The sequence below is a fragment of the Sander lucioperca genome, chromosome 14, assembly GCF_008315115.2.
Source record: "Sander lucioperca isolate FBNREF2018 chromosome 14, SLUC_FBN_1.2, whole genome shotgun sequence".
Lineage (NCBI taxonomy): Eukaryota > Metazoa > Chordata > Actinopteri > Perciformes > Percidae > Sander > Sander lucioperca.
Genome location: NC_050186.1, coordinates 4,346,608 through 4,367,718, shown reverse-complemented (window position 1 = coordinate 4,367,718; position 21,111 = coordinate 4,346,608). Strand labels below are relative to the sequence as shown.

The 21,111-nt window shown below is 38.8% G+C and overlaps 4 protein-coding genes across 7 annotated transcripts; 2 read left to right on the top strand and 2 right to left on the bottom strand.

Annotated features, from left to right (window-relative positions):
• Nucleotides 1-1,085: 1,085 nt before the first annotated feature.
• LOC116062896 (UPF0729 protein C18orf32 homolog) lies at nucleotides 1,086-4,928 on the bottom strand. Its single transcript, XM_031317673.2, has 3 exons — nucleotides 4,695-4,928; nucleotides 3,060-3,275; nucleotides 1,086-1,474 (listed from the first exon to the last, which is right to left on the bottom strand). The coding sequence occupies exons 2-3, from the start codon at nucleotides 3,237-3,239 to the stop codon at nucleotides 1,409-1,411; spliced, it is 246 nt and encodes an 81-aa protein (XP_031173533.1). The 5' UTR covers nucleotides 3,240-3,275; nucleotides 4,695-4,928; the 3' UTR covers nucleotides 1,086-1,408.
• rad1 (RAD1 homolog (S. pombe)) lies at nucleotides 4,805-8,531 on the top strand. The gene is made up of 7 exons (XM_031317672.2): nucleotides 4,805-4,914; nucleotides 5,321-5,522; nucleotides 5,686-5,794; nucleotides 5,948-6,105; nucleotides 6,280-6,380; nucleotides 6,980-7,078; nucleotides 7,599-8,531. The coding sequence occupies exons 2-7, from the start codon at nucleotides 5,328-5,330 to the stop codon at nucleotides 7,774-7,776; spliced, it is 840 nt and encodes a 279-aa protein (XP_031173532.1). The 5' UTR covers nucleotides 4,805-4,914; nucleotides 5,321-5,327; the 3' UTR covers nucleotides 7,777-8,531.
• A 5-nt stretch (nucleotides 8,532-8,536) lies between these two features.
• On the bottom strand, nucleotides 8,537-12,281 carry bxdc2 (brix domain containing 2). The gene is made up of 10 exons (XM_031317671.2): nucleotides 12,037-12,281; nucleotides 11,553-11,664; nucleotides 11,370-11,413; nucleotides 11,221-11,291; nucleotides 10,833-10,882; nucleotides 10,672-10,745; nucleotides 10,308-10,358; nucleotides 9,858-9,959; nucleotides 9,585-9,713; nucleotides 8,537-9,086 (listed from the first exon to the last, which is right to left on the bottom strand). The coding sequence occupies exons 1-10, from the start codon at nucleotides 12,184-12,186 to the stop codon at nucleotides 8,844-8,846; spliced, it is 1,026 nt and encodes a 341-aa protein (XP_031173531.1). The 5' UTR covers nucleotides 12,187-12,281; the 3' UTR covers nucleotides 8,537-8,843.
• Nucleotides 12,282-13,116: 835 nt separating this feature from the next.
• Nucleotides 13,117-21,109, top strand: dnajc21 (DnaJ heat shock protein family (Hsp40) member C21). Of its 4 annotated transcripts, none has more exons than XM_035991293.1 (12): nucleotides 13,117-13,550; nucleotides 14,289-14,382; nucleotides 14,519-14,642; nucleotides 16,034-16,162; nucleotides 16,382-16,686; nucleotides 16,781-16,947; nucleotides 17,704-17,800; nucleotides 18,754-18,933; nucleotides 19,033-19,081; nucleotides 19,173-19,324; nucleotides 20,099-20,186; nucleotides 20,392-21,109. In XM_035991293.1, exons 1-12 carry the CDS (start codon nucleotides 13,454-13,456, stop codon nucleotides 20,551-20,553), a joined length of 1,644 nt encoding a protein of 547 aa, XP_035847186.1. In that variant the 5' UTR covers nucleotides 13,117-13,453; the 3' UTR covers nucleotides 20,554-21,109. The 4 variants fall into 4 exon arrangements, with proteins under 4 accessions (XP_035847186.1, XP_031173348.1, XP_031173349.1 ...); XM_031317488.2 differs by having other exon boundaries at nucleotides 20,096-20,186; XM_031317489.2 differs by having other exon boundaries at nucleotides 19,170-19,324.
• Nucleotides 21,110-21,111: the final 2 nt, after the last annotated feature.

Genomic DNA, 21,111 nt, shown 5'->3' with positions numbered 1-21,111 from the left:
GTCTAAACATCTAAACCACGATCTAAACCAGACTGTACATAAAAACCATAACAACTTTGATTTTCTATCTACTTACAGGTTCTATCTTAGAACATTTTACACAGGATAGCCACATCAATGGCTATCGCACTTATATTGTCTGAATATAATCAATGTGAACATAATGCACTTTTGAAATGATAAGTCAGCAAGCTAGTTGAGATGGATGCACTTGTTGTCAGTATGGGATCAATGAATAAGCATCTTTTGTATATATACAAGATTGTATTTTATTTATTGATTAAATTTGACTGAGGAAAACTATTCCACTAAGAGTGAATACAAACAGGTATACAAGTACATGTTGTATGTATACATTCATGATAACCAAGGAAAGAAGCATATATTATGTACAGAATTGGCATGTATACAGGTATGTATGTATGTGTGCATGCCTGGGCTGAACTATTCATTTGTATCTACTTCAAGTTTTATCTAAAAAATCCTTTTACTCATTTTAAAATTGTCATGAAACTGCTAAATCTTGTTTTTTCACTATTTGTCATTACAAATCTCAAACCATTTTTCCACAGGTATGATATTGCTGTTAGTTGCATTTAAAATATCTCAAAAATACAAAGAAAATTGAACCCTTAATGACTTTACAATATGAAGTGAGCTAGGGCTGCCACCTCTTAGTCGATTAGTCGACTAATCGGTCGTTTTGGTCTTAGTCGACTAAGATTTCTTTAGTTGATGAGTCATTTTTTTATGGTTATTCATGCTTAATTACTCATTTCCAAGAAACTTATGAGCACATTTCTGGTAAGCACAAGATTTAAAGTGGTACTTTTGCATGATTAATTGTGGAGAAACTCAGTTTTACAGATGGTTCATTAACTACATTTATATTGTGCTTTTCTAGTCTTAACCACCTCTCAAAGAGCACAGCTCTGTCGATTACATCAACTAATCGATTAATCGACAAAATCATATAAGTGTTAGTCAACTAAGAATTTCTTTAGTCGAGGACAGCCCTAAAGTGAGCAAGCTAGTTGAAGTGGAAGCCAATCTTAGTATGGGAGCAATAAAGCAGCCTCTTTTTAGATTTGAAGGGTTTCTTTTATTCATTCATTAAACTGCAAGTTTGTTTTAGAAAAACTATTCCATTGAGAGTGAATATTCGACACAGTAAATGCATATATCAATTCATGATTAACAAGGAATATATCAACAATTACCAATTTCTTAAAGTTATTGTAAAACAAAAGAAAAAAAAAGTAAAAGCAAGGTACGCACATTATGGAAGGTAATCAAAAACCACTCCATTCAAAGAAGAAATGATAAGTTAATTAATAGTTTCTCTATTTTATATTAACGTACTGTAATATTTACACTGTTTTAGATGCTTTATGAACATGTATAGCCGTCAATCTGTCTTCTTATCTGCTGCTATAAGGGATCCATTGGCAGTGGCCTCACCGTTGCTTTCAGGCTGAAACACATGAGAAAGAAACTTTAAAAATGCAAATTATCGACAAAATACAATCATGAAGATGTTCTAAAACTAACACTAGTATCAGTCATGATTAGGCCAAGTGAAACCCAACTTAACCTGCAAAAGCCAATCACCCTAAATTATGTTAACTATGAGAAAATACATTTACATTTGTCTGGATGAGTGGTTACATTGTTCCTGTTAGGTGAGTTGTTGAAACACATTTTTCTATTGGAAATACTTATTTTGAAGCAATTATCTGATATTCCTGCACTAGAGCAGGTCAATATGGCTGAAATTGATATCATGTTAGAAAGAATCCTTCTACTATATTCTACTGATATTCCATGTACAATACAATATTGAGCCCTACAGCTCTACAAAAATAAATAAATAAAAGAAAATGGGTTTAATTATTAAAATCTCATAACGATGCACCGATACCACATTTTTCTTAGACTAAGCACAAGTACTTACATTTGGGTACTCGCCAATTACGAGTACCGATATAAGAACTTAATAATCCCTCTGGGGTCCGAGGGTGTTTTCAGACACACAGATGATTTTGGCCTGCTCTGATATTGTTGTCAACAAATGTAAACCATATTTTCAAAGTACCATGCCTTTTTGCTATTCAAAGCTCAGTGCCCGTGGGCTGGACATTTCCCTGCGCTATTGTCAATAAAATAAATCATATTCCTGATATCAAAATACTGAGTGAAGTTTAGCAAGAATGAAGAACGCAAAGTCCAATGACGCCATTCACATGCATATTAATTAGCCATGTGGATGTACTGCTGTTAGAGAGAATGGTTTGTTTACGCCAGCAGTTACCAGTGTTTCCGCCGGTCATGGGACCGGTAAGGTTTAATTTTACCGATCAAATGGGAAAAGTTCTAAAAGAAATATTTTCCTTCGTGTTTATTGCGCTAAAAAAACAATTGATAGGCAGGCTATATAAAGAATAATATCATCAAGGGGTGTAGATTTATACTATTTATATTGAAATATAGGTTACTTGCTACAGGCAGAGAGGTTAAAAGAATGAAATCAATGCACATAACATTGTGCTGATTAAAATTAAACTACAGTGCAAACAAACTGGCTCATAAAATTATAAAGTGCTGAGTTGAATCAAAATAATTAATAAAAGTGTCTTTCTGCAACTCGCGATGCGCATAAGCCTTTGCCTTCCCCCAAGGCGACGTCGCTGCGCTGTTTTGATGCGGTTCATCAGGGAGAAGCCTCTCTCTGCTGGCACACTAGAGACGGGAATTACGCAGGCTACTTTGGCCAGTATGACCCCCTCCGGATAGATTTCACCGTAATCCCAATAAGCTTTGCAGGCTGTATAGAAAGTTAAGCCTCCGTAAGAGCTGTCATCATTTATGGCATCTGGATGTGCTCCTTTTACGCCGCCTACCTGCTCGACTAAGATTGTCACGTTGCTATGAGGTGGTATCGGAGTCATTTTATAAATACAAGTACATGTACATGCGCACGGCGTCGGGCTGATACCCGATACTGGCATCGGTATTGGTGCACCCCTAATAACAAAATCATTACTTTTCAATTAACTTACCATGGAAGTCCCATTACTCTTTTCGCTAACTTTTTGGTCAGTAGCGCCAGTCTCCTGAACCGCTTTTTTGGTCCAGAATATATTAATAATCGGTGAAATGAAAGGATAGAGGAAAGGCTCCAGGAACCTCTTGTAGACCCACAACAGGACAGGAATCACAATACAGGGAATGCACACCATGGCTGTGGCTGAAACAGGCTGCCCAAAATGAAGAATCTGAAGCAGAGAAAGAACAGACAGAGATTCACAAGCTTTCAAAATAATAATAATAGTAACGGGCCTTTATCTCAGTCACCACAGGGGGTTAAACATTTTATGCAAATATATGAAGGAAGATAATTGTATATATTGATTTCATTAGACAAGACATATGACTGAACTGTCAATATATATATACTTGTGGGCTATAGGGTGGCCATTTAATTTTTTTTGAAATGTTTGGTTAAAACCCTGCATGTCTGTCCATGAGGCCACCTGAAAATACAAATTAGTTGACTGAATAGTGAAATTAAACTTATATATAAATGCTGAGCAGTTATTACACAAAAGCATAAACAATGCCCTTATGAAACAAACAGACACATTTTCTTGTATGCTTGGAGGTTGATGCTAGGTGGCTGCTAAGATCTGTGCATATGATTTAGGAATGAGGTCCATTAATCGTGCACAGAGCACAGAGAAACAGGATCAAAACCAGGATTTTGATGCCTGACCAAAACACTGTATGTCTCATAAACTTAATGCTGACAGTGTGCGGGACTTCCGTTTTCCTATGCATCTGTTGATCAGGTGTGCATTAGATAAAACTTAGTTGGACTTTGAAGAATAGAAGTGAAAATTGTCAAAAATATATAAAAACTACAAAACTTGGTTTCTCATCCAAATCAAAGTTCTAAGGACAGAGGGTGTCATATATTGTACAGATTGTAAAGCAAATGTGTGATATTGGGCTATATAAATAGAACTGATGCAACTATTGTTGTGATGTCTGCTCACAGTGCCCAGGATGATTGAGAGCCAAAACAACGTTTTCCAATTAGCCATCTACAAGATGATAAATCCTTAGGATGATTTGGGTAGTGCCCAACTGCAATGAAAACCTTCACTGGTCGATCATAGCAATGCCTGTTAGAGTTGTAGTACAAAGATGAACAGCAGCCAACCAGACTGTAGTGTCGACAGAGCTTCACAAGGGGGAGTATAACAAGCAGGTTTTAAGTGTCAAGATGCGAACTGTATCTGATCAAGTTTATTCTCCATATCACTTTAGTAAGCACATGTATTATGCCTCCCTCTACCAGTTCTTAAAGCAGTGAGGTTTGTCACCAGCGACCTGTTAGTAAAACTGGTGTTTAAAAAGCAAATGTTAAGTTAAAAATAGCAGAAAAGAGGCAGTGTTCTCTGCTCTCCTTTGCAACATTAATCGTCGACCTGTCGTGGCCCTTTTTGAGACAATTGTGTGTGTTATTAACTTGTCTTGTTACTGATCAGCGTCATCAGAGTGACTGACACAGCTAACGTTAATGCTAGCTTCCTACCATCGCTCGGTAACGTTACAGGTATGAGGAATTATAATGAACCTGCAGACTAAACAGCATTTTTCTAGCCATACATTAACTGAGTAATAATTCTCACCTCTGTTGATGACAAAACACCACTGTTGTCACGTACGGCCGCTGTAGACGGGATATATTATTCTCATGTGTTTTGGTCTCTGCTGTGAAGTCTCCGGAATGCGATTACACATGCGCAATACGTACTTCCGTAGAAGAAGCTACTAGAAGCGGAAGTTGTCCGGGGCGCGAACCTTTCTTCAAAACACAATCAACCAAATGAGTTTCTGAATAACAACTGTGTAAGTGACCGACACATTATCAGAGTTAACAGTAAAAAGATGTACACGTTTATTTACTGGGGACGCTAGATAGTGCAATACATGGCACTGAAATTAGCAGCATCTCGCTATTTACGGTGTTTTTAACTGCTACATGTGATGTCTAGCTTAAAATAGCTAGGTAAATATTAGACAGCTAAATGACAGCTTAGTGCGTGTATGCTGTAGTTTACATGAAGCTTTTAAGTCAAGCGTTCCCTCTTGATTTGAAAATGAAAACGGTATTCAAGTTGCAATAAAAGAGTCCTATCTATAACAACATTTTCGACATTTAACTTAGCTATTTTATAGTTTTGTGCAGATTTTACCCTCCTGAACATTTGCTGTTCAGACGTTCCTTGTAAAGTTCTGTGTGCCTTCATTTCAGTCCCACAATGCCTCTGTCAACCCAGTCGCAAGGCGATGCTGAACAATACGTTTTAGTGGCCAGTTTGGATAACGCTCGCAATCTGTCCAACATACTGAAAGCAATCACATTTAAAGACCATGCCATCTTCAGCGCCACACCCAACGGCCTGAAGGTTACTGTGGAGGACTCCAAATGTCTGCAAGCCAATGCCTTCATCCAGGTGTGCTTGCTTTACATAATAATACTAACTTTAGTAGTACTTTTTCATTGAGCAAACACAGGAATTGATCCAGCTGAATGCAGGAGAGTCTTGTGTTTCTGTTAAATGTATCCCCTTTAATGGCGATACTTGGAATAACAGACATGTCTTCTTTTTGTTCCAGGCTGAGATCTTCCAAGAGTTCACCATAAAGGACGATTCCGTGGGTTTTCAGGTCAACCTCACAGTTCTGCTGGACTGCCTCAATATATTTGGAGGAAGCACAGTACCAGGTAAAGATGAAGGAATCAATAAATAAATAATCCAAATATACATTTATTTAAACAAAGTTTACTAACTTTGTTCATATTTTAGCTATAGTTAGATTATTATCCATCTCAGCTATAATTTAACATTTTCATTAACTCCCTGGTGCGACGATGCAGGAGTATCAACAGCCTTGCGGATGTGCTACAAGGGGTACGGTTACCCCCTGACCCTGTTCCTAGAGGAGGGTGGAGTCGTCACTGTGTGCAAGATCAACACCCAAGAACCAGAAGAGCCAGTGGACTTTGAGTTCTGCAGTACCAACGTCACAAATAAGGTAAACATTCACTATTTCATGTAATGATAGGGATAAACTACTTTTCAGTTTCCTTACAATGTCACTTACTTTACAAGCACATTAGGAATATTTGTGACAGTATCTGCAAGTTTTATAAAAAAAAAAACAATACATGACTGATTACTACTCATGTACCTCTGTCTCTTTTCAAAGGTGATCCTGCTGTCAGAAAGTCTGAAGGAAGCCTTTTCTGAGCTGGACATGACCAGTGAGGTGCTTCAGATCACTATGTCCCCCAGCCAGCCATACTTTAGGTGTGTTATCAAAACTAAAACAGCATTGCTACTTGTTCATGTTTACAGGACATTTGGCTAATGGTTAAATTGCTAAAACTGCAAAGAACCATGTTTAGAATACATTAATCTCCTTTCAATAATGAAACGGTTAAATCTTTCAAGGTTGGGGGCGACCTCTAGCTCACCCAGTAACAGCCCATGTAGGCTGAGTCCTTTGCAGCGGCCCGGGTTTGAGTCCAACCTGCGGCCCTTTGCTGCGTGTCATCCCCCATCTCTCTCTCCCGCCTTTCCACTGTCACTATCAAATAAAGGGAAAAGCCCCCCAAAAACATATTTCAAGGTTAAGGAAGTACACTAAACTCTGCAACCTTTTTTGTTTGATTACACCAAACAAAAATCACCTCCTGCACACTGTCAGTGCTTATATGTTAAATGGATTGAATAGCAAAGTTTTAGTTGCGACCTTCATCAGGGATTCTGTTTTAACAAAATGTGGTTTTCCAATAAATTTACCATTTAGTGTTCACAGAATCAATTTTAGAGTTTTACAAATAGTGCTGACAGATGCTTCTTACTACCTTTCAGCTAAAGTGCTCTTCACTTTTTCTGCTCTTCAGGTTGTCTACGTTTGGGAACTCTGGAAATGCCCATTATGATTATCCCAAAGACTCTGACATGATGGAGCTTTTCCGATGCACCAAAACACAAACCAACAGGTATGCACCAAGAAATAGTCTACTAACCCTGGGGTGGACCAGGGCAACTGGAGATAGTAAACATATGAAAAGAATGGCATTGACAAAGTAGTGGATGAATGGACATAACGTGTGGTTATTTATTTCACATAAGTTCTTTTTGAGTTTCATTTAGTTGCCTTATGTTGCTCCGTGATGTGAAGAGGTGATGGACTCGTCTCTTTAAAAGCTGATTACGATTCATATACCTCTATAATCGAACTACTTTTGTAATAACCTTTCTGACTGAAGACGTTTAAATTGTCAGAGCAGGAAAAGTATAGATATAATTAATAACATTGATTGCTTTGTTCCATTTAATTGTATCACAGAGCCACACCAGTGAGTCAAAATATCTGCTATGAAAAGAACCAATTCTGCTGCCTCAGCTTTAGTTTGTCCACCTCTTGTTCACACACTGAGGAATTCTCTTCTATTTCTGCCTGTGATGAGTTTTATTAAAGCGCCATCTTCTGTCCTGTCCTCTGTTAATTGGCGATAGGTACAAGATGTCCCTGCTGAAGCCATCCACCAAAGCCCTGGCTTTGTCCTGTAAAGTCTCCGTGAGGACAGACAGCAGGGGCTTCCTCTCTCTGCAGTACCTGGTCAGGAACGACGATGGACAGATCTGCTTTGTAGAATATTTTTGTTGTCCTGACGAGGAGGTGGAGGAGCAGTAATTAGTCTGTGGAATTCCCCTTTAAACAAGCACCGTAACTTCGGTGGTGGCCAGTCGCTTTGAATTTGTAGGCAGTCTAGCCAGTGGGGTGCACACCAGAAATAAATGCTGGACTTAATGGACACAGTGGCAAAGGCTGCATTGTTTTTACAAAATTACCTGGTTCACTATTTGCCAAGTAATTTGAGTGGAGCATTTCCACTGGATTTGTGGAAAGATAATGCCACCTACCTGGTCTTATCCCCGTGTGTAGTTAGACCACTATTATAACGAGTACATAATTCCATACAGATATGTACTACTGTTTGTTACCATGGAGACTGAGGTACTTGTCTCCCTCGACATATAAACATTGCCTGTAACTTCATGAGCATGCAGTTTGTAGACCAATTGTGATCTGGTCATGGTCTGTGTACAGTACGTTATCTTTCTGGAGCTTCTGCCTTTGTTCTTTGACACATGGAGTGAGCTGGTTGATGGCCCAGAAAAGGAAGAGATTTAAGACATGTCACGTGATACAGTTTCCTCAAGGGGTCTAATGTTGCAAGTGTACAGTAGGTCTGCTCTCCACAGGCCTTTGATTTCCCTGCAGCTCTCCACACACATGCCATAATTGTCCATGTTGAATGTGTATGCTGACACCTTTAACAACCACTTGTTTGGAGTATATCGGACGACAGACAGTAAGTTTAAATTGTTTTATTTCCATGACGTAGAAAACTGCAGTCACTCAAAATCAATAAACAAGGTTTTTTTTTTTTTACACTGATGGAATATTTACTTTTATCAAATGGGCAAATATTGTTTGCTGTATTGTTAAAGCTGAGACTTTTATGGCCAGCTACAGGCACAATCCTCCTAAACAAGGGAGCAAATTTACATTGGGTGAATCCACAACTACGGCAACCAATGTTATACACAATGTAAATATTTAAGATTTCATACTGTCAAAACTGATAATTAAATGACATTTTGCACATTAAGTCTTCTCTTGCTGCACTGTTGCATTACCACATTTCCTTGAGACAATAGTGAATCATGGCAGCAGTAAGCCACGCGTCCCTCCAGTTACCTGCGTGCCATCCTTTGTCTTTTGAAAGCTTTGTGTTTGTTCTTCTTCATCACTTTAGGCGCAGGTGCTTCTGTTTGGATGTGAACAGCCTTCTCCTCAGCTGGCGTTAGGAAGACGTCGGCTGTAACGTCTTTGGCCACTTCCTGCTTCGCTTCAGTCCTCTTCGTTTTCTGCATCTCCTTCACCATTTGCTTTTCACGCACTCTGGCGGCAGCTGCCAGTCGGATCTCTCGCCGGTGCTGTGGGTGTGTGAAGAGAAATGTAACTGACAGTCAGAAACTAATAGCAGGGTTTCTGCAGGTTTTACCAAGTCAAATGTAAGACCTTTATCACGACATAAAAGTACAACGAAATGAAGAGTCACCTAAGTACTTGCAAAGTACATAAATGTATTAAAATTGAATAAAAGCGACAGTAATAATCTGTACACATACAGCGAATTATATATTTGGACTAGCAAAAGAACGAACTACAACACCACAGAATTAAAAAAAAAAAAACATTTCAATGAGCATTAGAGGTAGCGTTGCATGGACGTAGGAAAATTAAGACGTGTTTAAAATAATTTAAGACCTAGAACGCAATACTTCAGCGAATTTAGGACTTTAAGGCCTAAAATATTGATTTTGAAATTTTAGACTTTAAGACCCCACAAAACCCTGAATAGGCTGTAGCAGGGTAATGCATCAAGCACACCACATGCTTACAATCTAAACTAGCAGGCACTGGATTTTTACCATGTTGGGAGACTTGAAGTCTGAGTTTTCAAAGAGCGTAGGCCCACCAAAGCTCCCCTGAAAGATCTTGATGAGGTTGAGAACCAAGCGAGGTCCGATCTCCACTAGAGAGGCATCCTCCTCGATGATCTGTACGGGGGAAACAGAAAATATTGCAAATGTAAAGAAAATAAATATTTGAACACTGAACCCACAACAGAAGAACAATGAAATATTTACTCAAAAATGCTGAAGTTAGCCTTGTAGACTTTGCGAAGAATAGTAAAACGTTACCTGGTAGTTTCTGAACCATATCCGGTTGTCTGCAATGGTGAACGTGAAGACGTGGTCCACAAAAGGCTGACTTTTAGGGTGGTACCGTGGTGTGGAAAAAGTCTGAAACCGTAAAACGTAATAAGTACTTTAAATTTAGAAATGTAGATACACAACCTACTCTGCTTTCAAACAAAGTAAAGCTTGCATATGGTTACATTCACTGCTGCATTTTAACAATGACCACTGACACAGTCCAAGTCATATTACATCATGTTAACTTTAATCTGACACTGTCTAAATTTAAATTACACAATGTAAATGTAAAATTGTTGAACGTTCCAGTTAAATAACATCTCAGATCTCAGAATTCCACAATGTCATCTTCTGGCTGCAGTTGAACAGAAAGTACTTTGCTAGGTTATTACCAAAAGGGTTGTCAGGATTAATATATGCATCTTGTATACACACCTGGATGAAGAGCTCCTTCAGTAAAGAAAAGTGGGGCTCCTTGTCAAATTTCTGTAGGAGACAAAAAAAAAAAAGTTTAGTTCTGGTTCTGAAAAGTTCTTACCTTTTCACTGAACTACCAGCTGTCAACGTGCATAAATGCATTTTTTTTTTTTGCAGCTGGGAAATATAGAACCGCTTAGTACTCAGACCAACGATGGGAAATCATATACCAAAAGTGGAGAGTGTGTGCAGGTGAACATTTTATAGTTCAATTAATCAAAAACAATAATTACACTGATAATTACTGGAATTGTCTGATGTCATGTTTGGATGGAATTACAGGTCTTTGTGGCACACAGATGCCCATCACTGAAATACTCACGGGATCAAACGAAAGCAGCGGCCTGGATCCTTTGAGGCAGTTTCCTGTCATCTTGAGTTCAGCCAGTGTGTGAACTGTGAAGGAGACAATCATATAAATCAGTTGTTTTTTTCACATGACAGATGTTGGACTTCAGGTATTGTAGGACAGATGTAACTCACTGTTTTGAACCAGAAACTTTGCAGAAGGTCCATGAGGACTGTTTGAAATCCTATAAGAAAAGAACATTATTGAATTTACTTTGAATGTGTTCTATAACAGCGGTTCCCAAAGTGGGGGCTGGGGACCCCCAGGGATACTTGAGGTGGTCCCAGGTGTTCCACAGCAAAAAGTAATTTATTTTTACTATATTTCCATCCATAAGTAAAACAATAACAACGTATGACTCATTTGGTCATGGGCTTTATACACTTTGTTATAAAACCGGGGTCCGTGGATAAATTAGTGTCAGTTTAGGGGTCCTTGATGTGAAAAACTTTGGGACCGCTGTTCTATAACACCAATTACAAACAGGCATCATGCTGTTTAGAGAATGTAACAAATACACACCACATATAGAGGTCCTGCTTCTTCTTGGCCTCAAAAAAGAGGCATTTGTTGCAGTTTTTGATCTCACACACCTGCAAACAATGCAGATCTTTAATTAATCTGTAATGTATCTGAATATACATACGTGTTCAAATCTTAAATAAACTCACCTCATTAACAATGAACAACTTGTCCTTTCTGTCCATTTTTGTATCTAAAAGAAAAGAAATACCTTGTTATTGTGGCAGTATGCTTGACCAAACTTATATCTCTGCTCAACATAAGTAACAATGTGTAGTCTGCTCATGTGGGGTGTGTGAAATAATACTGTATAATTGACACAGGGCACTAACCTGCTTTTGAATGAGGCATCAGGGTTCTCAGGTCTTGCATCAAATGTCTTGTTCTGAAGTTAATGCCTCTTGAGGAGAAAATGAGAACCCTTTCCTTGTTGGTCCATTTACCCTGTTCAAGATCATTTATTTCATTATATCAAAACAAACAAAAACACGCTTACAATTATATCATTTAAAACATCCTCCTTATAGTTTAATAATAGCCAGGAAACATTGAGCAAATCAAATGTTTGCATGCCCCGGTTATGCGAGCGTTGATCTCAGATTGGACACGTTGTGATTTAAAGACTTTCTTTGTCGTGCTAACGTTACACATTAAAATACACAATGCAATGCGTATGTCATAGCTAAGTTACGGGGTGTTTGCTGTTTTAGTATAACAATGGCATTAAATAACTTAAAGAAAACATACAACCGTGTATTACGCTAGCTAATGTTAACTCGCTATCAACTTCTGTGGCTAATAAGCACAAACACTTACCAACGAAACCGGTGGTGGAATCGTGACTTCATTTTTCTTCTCCTGTTCGGCTTCTAACGGTGCTTCAGCTTTATCTACTACAAATTTCCCTTTCTTTGCCTTTTTATTAACAGGAGCCTGTCCTCCACGTTTTCTCTTGAACGCCGACATGTTTGTACGCCGATACAAAATCTCGCGCAGAATCCATCCAACTCAAACACACGTGCGGATAGAGCAGAGGAGGAGACCCCTAGTGGCGCGGAGGTGGTAGTGCAGGTACTAAACATGGCGTCACATCCGAAAAAACAACAACTGAAACTTAAACGAGGACTTCAAAGCAATTATTAATTCATTAATAATTAATGTTATTATATTTTTCTAATTATATATAATGTTACATGCATCTAGAGGATGGTCTGGCAAAGCGAGACTAAATGTGATATAATGTCAACAGTGCCATTGCCAGGAATTTGGAAACACTGAGACTGAGCTCATCAGTCAGAATCAGCTTTAATGGCGCAAACAAACAAGGAATTTGACTCCGGTTAATCTTTGCTCTCAAAGTACAACACTCACTTAACATATAAGAATAAAAAAACAGAAAGGAAAGTGAGGAATATAAAAAATACTGTTAAGTATAAACAGTATAACAATACAATACAATTTAGAAATTTACCAAAAAATTACAATAACAGTTGAAGAGAGGGAAGGAATAGTGCAATATCAGTATAATCTGAGATTTAAGATTTGAATATAAATACAGTGCAAGGCAGTCTGCATATTGTACACTAATACACCCATAATTGTACTCCCCACAGCCCTATGAAGAATTTGATCAGAACATTTAAGATCTCTAAATTCTTTAATTTATTTTATTTCTTGTGGGGGTCAGCGTGCATTGTAAATAGTTCATGCTTTAGTAGGTCATTTTTTTATCACCACATTGGTCTCAAGGAGAGTAATGGTATAATATTCTATAGTAACAATCTAATATAATATTAGAGCATAATAAAAAAAAATCTATTATACACGATTTTGATTTTGTAGAGGGCAGCAATAGGGGGTTAGAGCTTCATGTCTGCCGAAATTACAAAAGTAAAGAAGACCAATTCTCGCGAGATTTAGCGGCACCATACAGTAGATAGGGTTTATGATGCTTATGGTCCTAGCAACCGGTCGTAAAGTAACTTATCGTATAGAAGCTGTTTGACAGTGGTAAAGGACATTGTGTGTATTTGAATATGTAAGGCCAAAACATTATAATATCGTCTTCTCTAATATACTGTGAGAAGTCTGGATCATTTAAGAGATAGAATAGAAATGCTGCAGTTAGCATAGCTAGCTACATGCTGCAGTTAGCTTTGTCTGGGACAACGTGAAGAACATCTTTACAGAATATTTATCCTAGAGTCAACTCTGTCTTTGTAGTTAGCTAACAATGAAGTGTCACTATGAAATCTTGGGTGTGAAACGAGACGCAGGAGACGATGAGTTGAAGAAAACGTATCGTAAATTAGCATTGAAGTGGCATCCGGGTAAGTTGTGGTAGAAGCATTTTATAGGCACAAAGTAGGATCACAGTATCTCTGATGTAAAAGTATCTATACCGCTTTGGAATAATACTTAATTTAAAGTACATTTTCTGAAGTCACTCGATATTTGCAATTATAAGTATTGTTAGTATTGGTAAAGTATCAAAAGTGAAGAGTAGTCTTATGTGCCATCTCAGTGTGACATGTAATACTACATTATGATTTTGAAAGTATATATATATATATATATATATATATATATATATATATATATATATATATATATATATATATTTATTTATTAACGTCTCTTTAAGCTCCTTAATTCTTCATTGAACCATGGCAGAGAAGAAGGTTTCAGCTTTCTATATTTGACTGGAGCTACAGAGTCTAGAATGTTTATACAAGAGTTATTAAAAACACTGACATTATGCTTTTCAAGTGACACTAACTAAAAGAAAACACCCACGTGTAATATTGTAGTGGTCAGCAACACTTCTTACATATTGATTACATAGTGTTAATTTATTAATGTGCCTTTGAAACTTGTCTTATGTATTTCTTACTCTGAGAACATTGAGATGCTATGTTTGAAACTGCTTTGTGCTGGTATATTCCTTCTACTGTCAGTTTTTCATTCTTGCAACATGCAATGCTATCAACAATAATCTTATATCAGTAAAGCTTTCAGTGAAGTTTTTCACTCTAACAATAGCTGTGGTTTCCCTCTGAAATTTCTAGATAAAAACTTGGACAATGCTGAAGATGCGGCGGAGCAGTTCAAGCTTATTCAGGCAGCTTATGAGGTCCTGAGTGATCCGCAGGAGAGAGCTTGGTGCGGATGAATTTATTTCAAAATGTGCAGCAGGGCTCTGATGTTAAGAGTAACAATATCTTAATTATTTTAAGCACAAACCGTGTGGGTGAAGTATGTCTTAGATTGATGCCTCTTGTCTCCTTCTGTGTGGCAGGTATGACAATCATAGGGAGGCTCTTCTGAAAGGAGGAATCAGTGGAGATTATGAAGATGACAGCATTGACCTGCTGCAGTACTTCACGGTCACCTGCTACTCTGGCTATGGAGATGACGAGAAGGTTAGTGTTTGTGGTCAACCATGTCTCTTCAGTCCTCTTCTTCGTCAAGAAAAAATGCCAATAGAAGCAGGATCTCAATCTGCCGAAGAAACGTCTTTCAAACATCCCATGCAGTCTCATTTTGTGGGTGATAAATCAATGATGTCCCCATATGATATTTGTTTCCAAAGAAAAAAGAAAATTCCCGCACCCACTTGTCATCTCTGCATGGGGTTTTTTGGTGCGGAAGTATTTTTTCATTTGAAATGGATCTTCGAGTGAATTAATTCCCTGCATCACAAAGGCGACAAAGCAAGTGGGCTGTGTGTTGCTTTCTACTCACCATATGGTATGTTGTCAACATGTCTTTATTATGTCCTGAAGAGGGGACAAAACCAAAAACTGTTACTGTTAAGTGTTAAACTGTGCAGGTTTATCCACAATAAGCACAGAGATATGTGTGACTGACCTAGAAATGGAATCTTAAACTCAAAACACTAGGGCTGTGCTCGATTGAAGAAATTCTTAGTTGACTAACACTCATTCAATTGTATCGACTAATCGATTAGTTGATTTAATCGACAGATCTGTAAATCTGAGTTTCTCCGCAAAGAGTCATGCAAAAGCACCACTTTAATTCTTGTGTTTACCAGAGATGTGCTCGTACGTTTCTTGGAAATAAGTCATTCAGCATGAAAAAGCATAAAACATGACTAATCGACTAAAGAAATCTTAGTTGACTGAGACCAAAACGACCGATTAGTCGACTAATCGACTAAGAGGGAGCAGCCCTACAAAACACATACCACACAATTTGAATGGATGTCTATTGATTTTAAAAAGTCAATGCAACCCAGTATTTGTGGCACCATACAATTAAGTAACAGGTCAGACTATCTGTACTTGTTGGATTATTCTCTTATTAAGTAAGAGGAAGGAGTGTTGAGATTATCAAAAGGAATTGACAGCATTTATGCCAGCTGCAGGAATGTAGGCAAGCTGAAAATAATGCCCCACTTAAAAAAAAAAAGAAAAAAGATCCGATCTCCTTTTTCAGTATGTAAGAACATGCATCCAGTCTACCAAAACAGTAGCCTGACATCGTCATACTCAGATTCTAGTCAGAATGTGAGTATGACGAACTTCCTGACCTCGAATGTTGTGGGCGGGGCTAAGTTCGGCTGGCATCCAGTCTACCAAAACAGCACAATAGACCCAAGATTTGATGAAACCCGGGTAGAATTGTTTTGGTTTAAATTCCAAAAACTACGAGTCACTTGCACTTGTTGTTCAAATTGGTGGTGGCAGCAGCTTCGTCCTTTGGGATTGTGGGTACAGAAATTCTTTGTGCATCTCAGAACATTTATTTTCTCATGTATTATTCCCTCTTGTTTTTATCCACTCTCCCTTAGGGCTTTTACACAGTCTACAGGAATCTTTTTGAGTCCATTGTGAAGGAGGAGATGGAGCACAGCAAGGTGGAAGATGAGGAAGAGGAGGAGTTTCCTCCCTTTGGAGACTCACAGAGTGACTATGACACCGTAAGCCAGCACCACACTTAAAACAACTTGTCTCGAGGTTGTTCCTCTGTTGGATGATGTAAGAGTTCTTTATACAATTCAGTTACATGAATAAAATAGTACATTTTTCTGAGTAAAAACTAAACTAAAGAGCAACAACACTAAAATATTAATAGTGAACCAGAAAGATTTGTAGTTGGCTTCTGTCCTTATTCAGTCTCTATTTCCATATTATTACAGGTAGTGCACGTGTTTTACGGCTACTGGCAGAGCTTCTGCACTCGTAAAAACTTTGCCTGGAAGGAGGAGTATGATTCGAGGCAGGCCTCCAACCGCTGGGAGAAAAGGGCCATGGAGAAGGAGAACAAGAAGACCAGAGAAAAGGCTCGAAAGGAGCGCAACGAGCTTGTGCGTCAACTCGTTGCTTTTGTTCGCAAGCGTGACCGGCGTGTGCAGGCCCACAGGAAGCTGGTGGAGGAGCAGAACGCTGAGAAGATCAAGAAGGTGGAGGAGCTGAGGCGGGAGCAGAGGCTCAGACAGGCCAAGTAAGTAGTGGATGGATGGTTGGGTAAATGTGACATTTATCTGTCTCTTTTTCCCTTCTCATACTCATAATACTCTACTGTATGTCCACCCAAGACTGGCAGAGGAGTACAAGGAGCAAAGCTGGGCGGCCATGTCTGAACTTGAGAAGGAGCTGCAGCAGATAGAGGCTCAGTATGGAAAGGAGTTTGGAGATGCATCCGAGAGTGAGGAAGAAGAGCCGGATATGGACACACGGGAGAAGAACAGCGACGAGGGAGGAGGTCAGTGAGACTGCGTGTCCTTCTCACTTCGCTTAAATTGCATCCCAGACTCCTCCACTTGCCTCCCTTCCTCGCGTCCGTCCCACCGCATGGGGGAGACGCGAGGAAATCATGGGAGGAGAGAGGAAAAAAGCAAATGTGTTTAAGAGGGTTAAGACATCCGTTTCCACTGATGCGCCACATGAATTTGTCAGCTGTTTGGGCGGGTTAGCAACCATTTCAGTTGCACAGCTTCCGCGAAGGCTGCTCTCGTGGTTCCGGAGTAGGGACAGAACAACTTCTGGTTCAACCGAGGAGCTATCAGATAAGAGACATGAGATGCGGCATTAAAGGGTGGAGAAATTGATCTTGTATGATACATTAATCCACGTCATCAGCAGGAGAAATCAAAGCCTGAACTATAAATCAAAACGTTCGGCAGGACTACCGTTAACCTCTTGCATTAAGTATAAATCCAGCGTTAAACCAACACTTTTGTAAACTATTCGAGCCACCTGTTTAAAAAAGGAGTATAAGACATTGTAACAATATCCCATTAGGCTGTATTTATACATAGTAAACTGTGGTTTATATTTAAGGTTACATTTTAATTTAGAATTAATCTCAAAGGCAGCTAGTAATACTGGGCATACAGCATGGTTGATGTTTGAATTGAAGTTGATTTGTCAGTGAAGTATAAAGTTCTTTTTGTTTTTGTTTGTGTGTGTGGATCGTGCCTTTTTCCCCCTTCTTCAATGCATCAATATTCATTCACAGATGCAGAGCAGCCCAATGGACACGAACTGACAATTGATGATTATTATGATGGTCTGTACTGCCCAGCCTGTGACAAATCCTTCAAATCAGATAAAGCGTGAGTAACCCCTCTCTCACTCCACCTACCTACAGGTACCCACAGGGTCCACAGGGGTGACAACCTCTAATGCATTCACTTAACTGTTATATTGATGTCAGCGTTGCATTAGAAAGTTGCACAAAGCTTATATTTATCCAAAGTGTTAATAAAACAGTAGGTTTGACATGACTGAATCAATATCCTGATGTAAATGACAGGAATTATGTAATTGTAATTTTATCTTCGGCACCAACTGATTGAAGGTGTGTGGACTTCATTTACTTTTTGTTGCTTTCTGTGAGGAGGGCAGGGTTTTATGCACATTCATTCATTCACAGGAAGCATGGTCGGTTTGCGTACAGTATAGGCAATGAGTCTGTGTTTCCTTATTCGACAGAAATCTATGAGTTTGCCAGTTATTTCAGAAAATTTGATAAGCAAAAATGTTGATTACGCTTGAGTAATTAAAACTCCAATTAACAAAACTGCTTAAAAAAAGAATATTATTATTTAAATACCACCGTTAAAATCACCGGCAGGGTAAAACTGAGATTAGCTCTAATATTCAAGTTTATGCCCTGCTTTACAACGGTCGTTTGGTAAATGGCTATTAAACACAGTCGAAAAGGATTTGTCTGATCTAAATTCTTATTATTTTGGCACCGGTGATTTTCCTTTGGGGCTGGCTAAAGAGCTGTTGTTGTTTGTGCATTTTTTGTTTTCTTACTCCTTACTCAGTGATACTGCACAGACAAATACAGTAGTACAGTTTGAAATGATTCACTTCTGTGTGTTTAATTCCTTAATTTAGCAAATGTACCTTTTCCATGGAGGAATCGATGTCAATAATTATTTTGAGTGATTGTTAATACTTTCTGTAACAGGCGTTTATACACTTCACACACTGTTAAATCTGTGTTAGCAATGCCTTAATGTTACTTTTCGTTGTTTCTTTCCTTTTTTCTCTACAGTATGAAAAACCATGAAAAATCGAAAAAGCACAGGGAGATGGTGGTGTTTCTACGGCAACAGCTGGAGGAGGAAGATGATTTACTTGGTTTGAACCTGAACGGAAAGGAGGGAAGAGAGGAGCAAAATGAGGAGGAGGAGGAGGAGGAGGAAGATGAGGAGGAAGACAAGCCAAGGCAAAAGTGCGTAGCTTATTTTAGTACCTTTTCACCTGGTTGTCAGTGTGGTTAGAACTTGTTGAATTTTATACAATTTCTGGCATTTTTCTTTTACCTACACAGGCTGTCCAAAAAGCAAAAGAGGAAAAAGAAACAGAAGAAAGTAGTACAGGCAAGTTCTATATTCTTCTTTCTTTCAGAAGCTCTGCCTGGTTTAGTGTGATGTGAACATTCTCATTTTATGCTCTCTTCCTCCATAGCAGAGTGCTCCAGAGGAGGAGGAGGAGGAGAAGGAGAAGGAGAAGGAAGAAGAGAAACCAACGCTGACCACGTGCGAGGAAGATGCCCCCGAGAAGTCAGAGAACACTACAGAGCCGGAGAAGCAGTACGATCCCCCTCCAACAGAAGTCAAGAGGTCAGTCCAGTTCGCCAGTCTAACTGTGTGTGTTCATTGCTTGGTGCTGGGTAGGTAGTGAACAGGTGGTTTATTAAAGCCGTTTCCCTGGAAACAGCTGCCTGTTGGAAATGAGCTTGATGAGAGTAGAGTTAATGGGTTGTGAGACCAAAATAATGAGTTGAACGATGCTGAGAGAGTCAGGTCGCATTGCCTATGTTTCAGTTACACTTGTGAAGGACTAGCGGGACCTGACTCTACTGAAATCAACACTGGAGAAATAGGGGATGCAACAAAGTTAATTCCTAAAATAAATTAGGCAGGATAACAGTTATCTTTAGGGCTGGGTATCGTTACCGTGACTTTGATACCTTTTTCAGATACCAATTTTATAAAATCCATTTGACCAACTCTGTGTTCTATAAAGGTCACAGGCACTTATTTTCATATGTTTTGGGAATGTTCCCCAGCGGCCAGATTGTGGGTAATGGTTGCCTCCAACCTCTCCGACATGTTTGAGATCAGCGTGCCCCATTCGCCCATTAAACTAACACTAAATGATGTGTCCAAGCTGGGCCTGACACTGGTTAAAAAGCGAACACTACTAGCCGGGCTTACTGCAGCGGAAAAAAAATTGTTGCTGCGTGCTGGAAGCCTCGCTTTTCGATTGTGGGTTTTAATGTACCTAGATATGGACCTTTTTCACAGCAGACATTTTGACTTGTCATAGTAGGAAAAGCACAGCTTGTGTGATGTGATTATTACTTATCTGTCATCTGAATGTTGCCTCAGCAGCTCTGGGAAGCCGAAAGGAAAGAAGGGAGGAGGAAAAGAAAAAACGAAGAATATCAAGTCAAACACAGAAGGAGAACAGCTTCCTGAGGTTTGTACAGTTAAACCCAGAGTTTAAGGATTCCATGGGAGTGATTTGTATTTTCCATTTAATCATTTCATTATTACAAATCTCCTGCATCCACACTCGTATAACATGTAACTTAGTTTGAGTTATCAAAAATAACCTTATTACATAATTTACTGTGAAGAAACGATCCATCCTCATTCAGTCACATTCTTATTTCCACCTTCAGAAGGAAATAAACCTCCGCTGTGTGACCTGCGACAATGAGTTCTCCACAAGAAACAAGTTGTTTGACCATCTAAAGACCAGCGGTCACGCCAGCCCTCTCTCTTCAAACGCTCCCAACAGCTCCATGAACAAGAGCAAAAAAGACAAGAAGAAGAACAGATAACAAATTATCTGGGCAGATGAACCTAAAAGAGTTTGACTCAGCAGGGACACAGGAAACCGAAGTCTCCCGGTAGGAAAATAGAAAAAAAAAAGCTTTGAAAGTGGACTTTTAATGGACTGCTTGGCTAACGAAGAGCAGATAGTTGTTTTTGTTTTGTTTTTTTAATTACACAATAGTCTGATCAGTAAGACAGTTGTGTATGTGTGAGAGAGATACGACTGTTTTACTATTGTAAAATATAGTTTTCCAGATTAGTATGATGAAATATTTTCAGTACCTTTCCCAGTAACTTATGAACGTCTCTGTACTGATAAACCTATGTGGAGAAATAAAAACACAGTATGTGCATAGGATACACCCTATTATTAGATTTATTAGAGAGTGTTTTGGGAATCACCTCTTGGTTTGTCGTAGGGGTATCAGTGTATCATAAAAACAAAAGGTGACGATACTGCATGCTGGTATTTATACAACAACTCTGGATTGATTTGCATTAATGCCTCAGGTAACCATGTCTAACAATAAACTCCTGTATGTTCGATATTTCTGTACAAAACA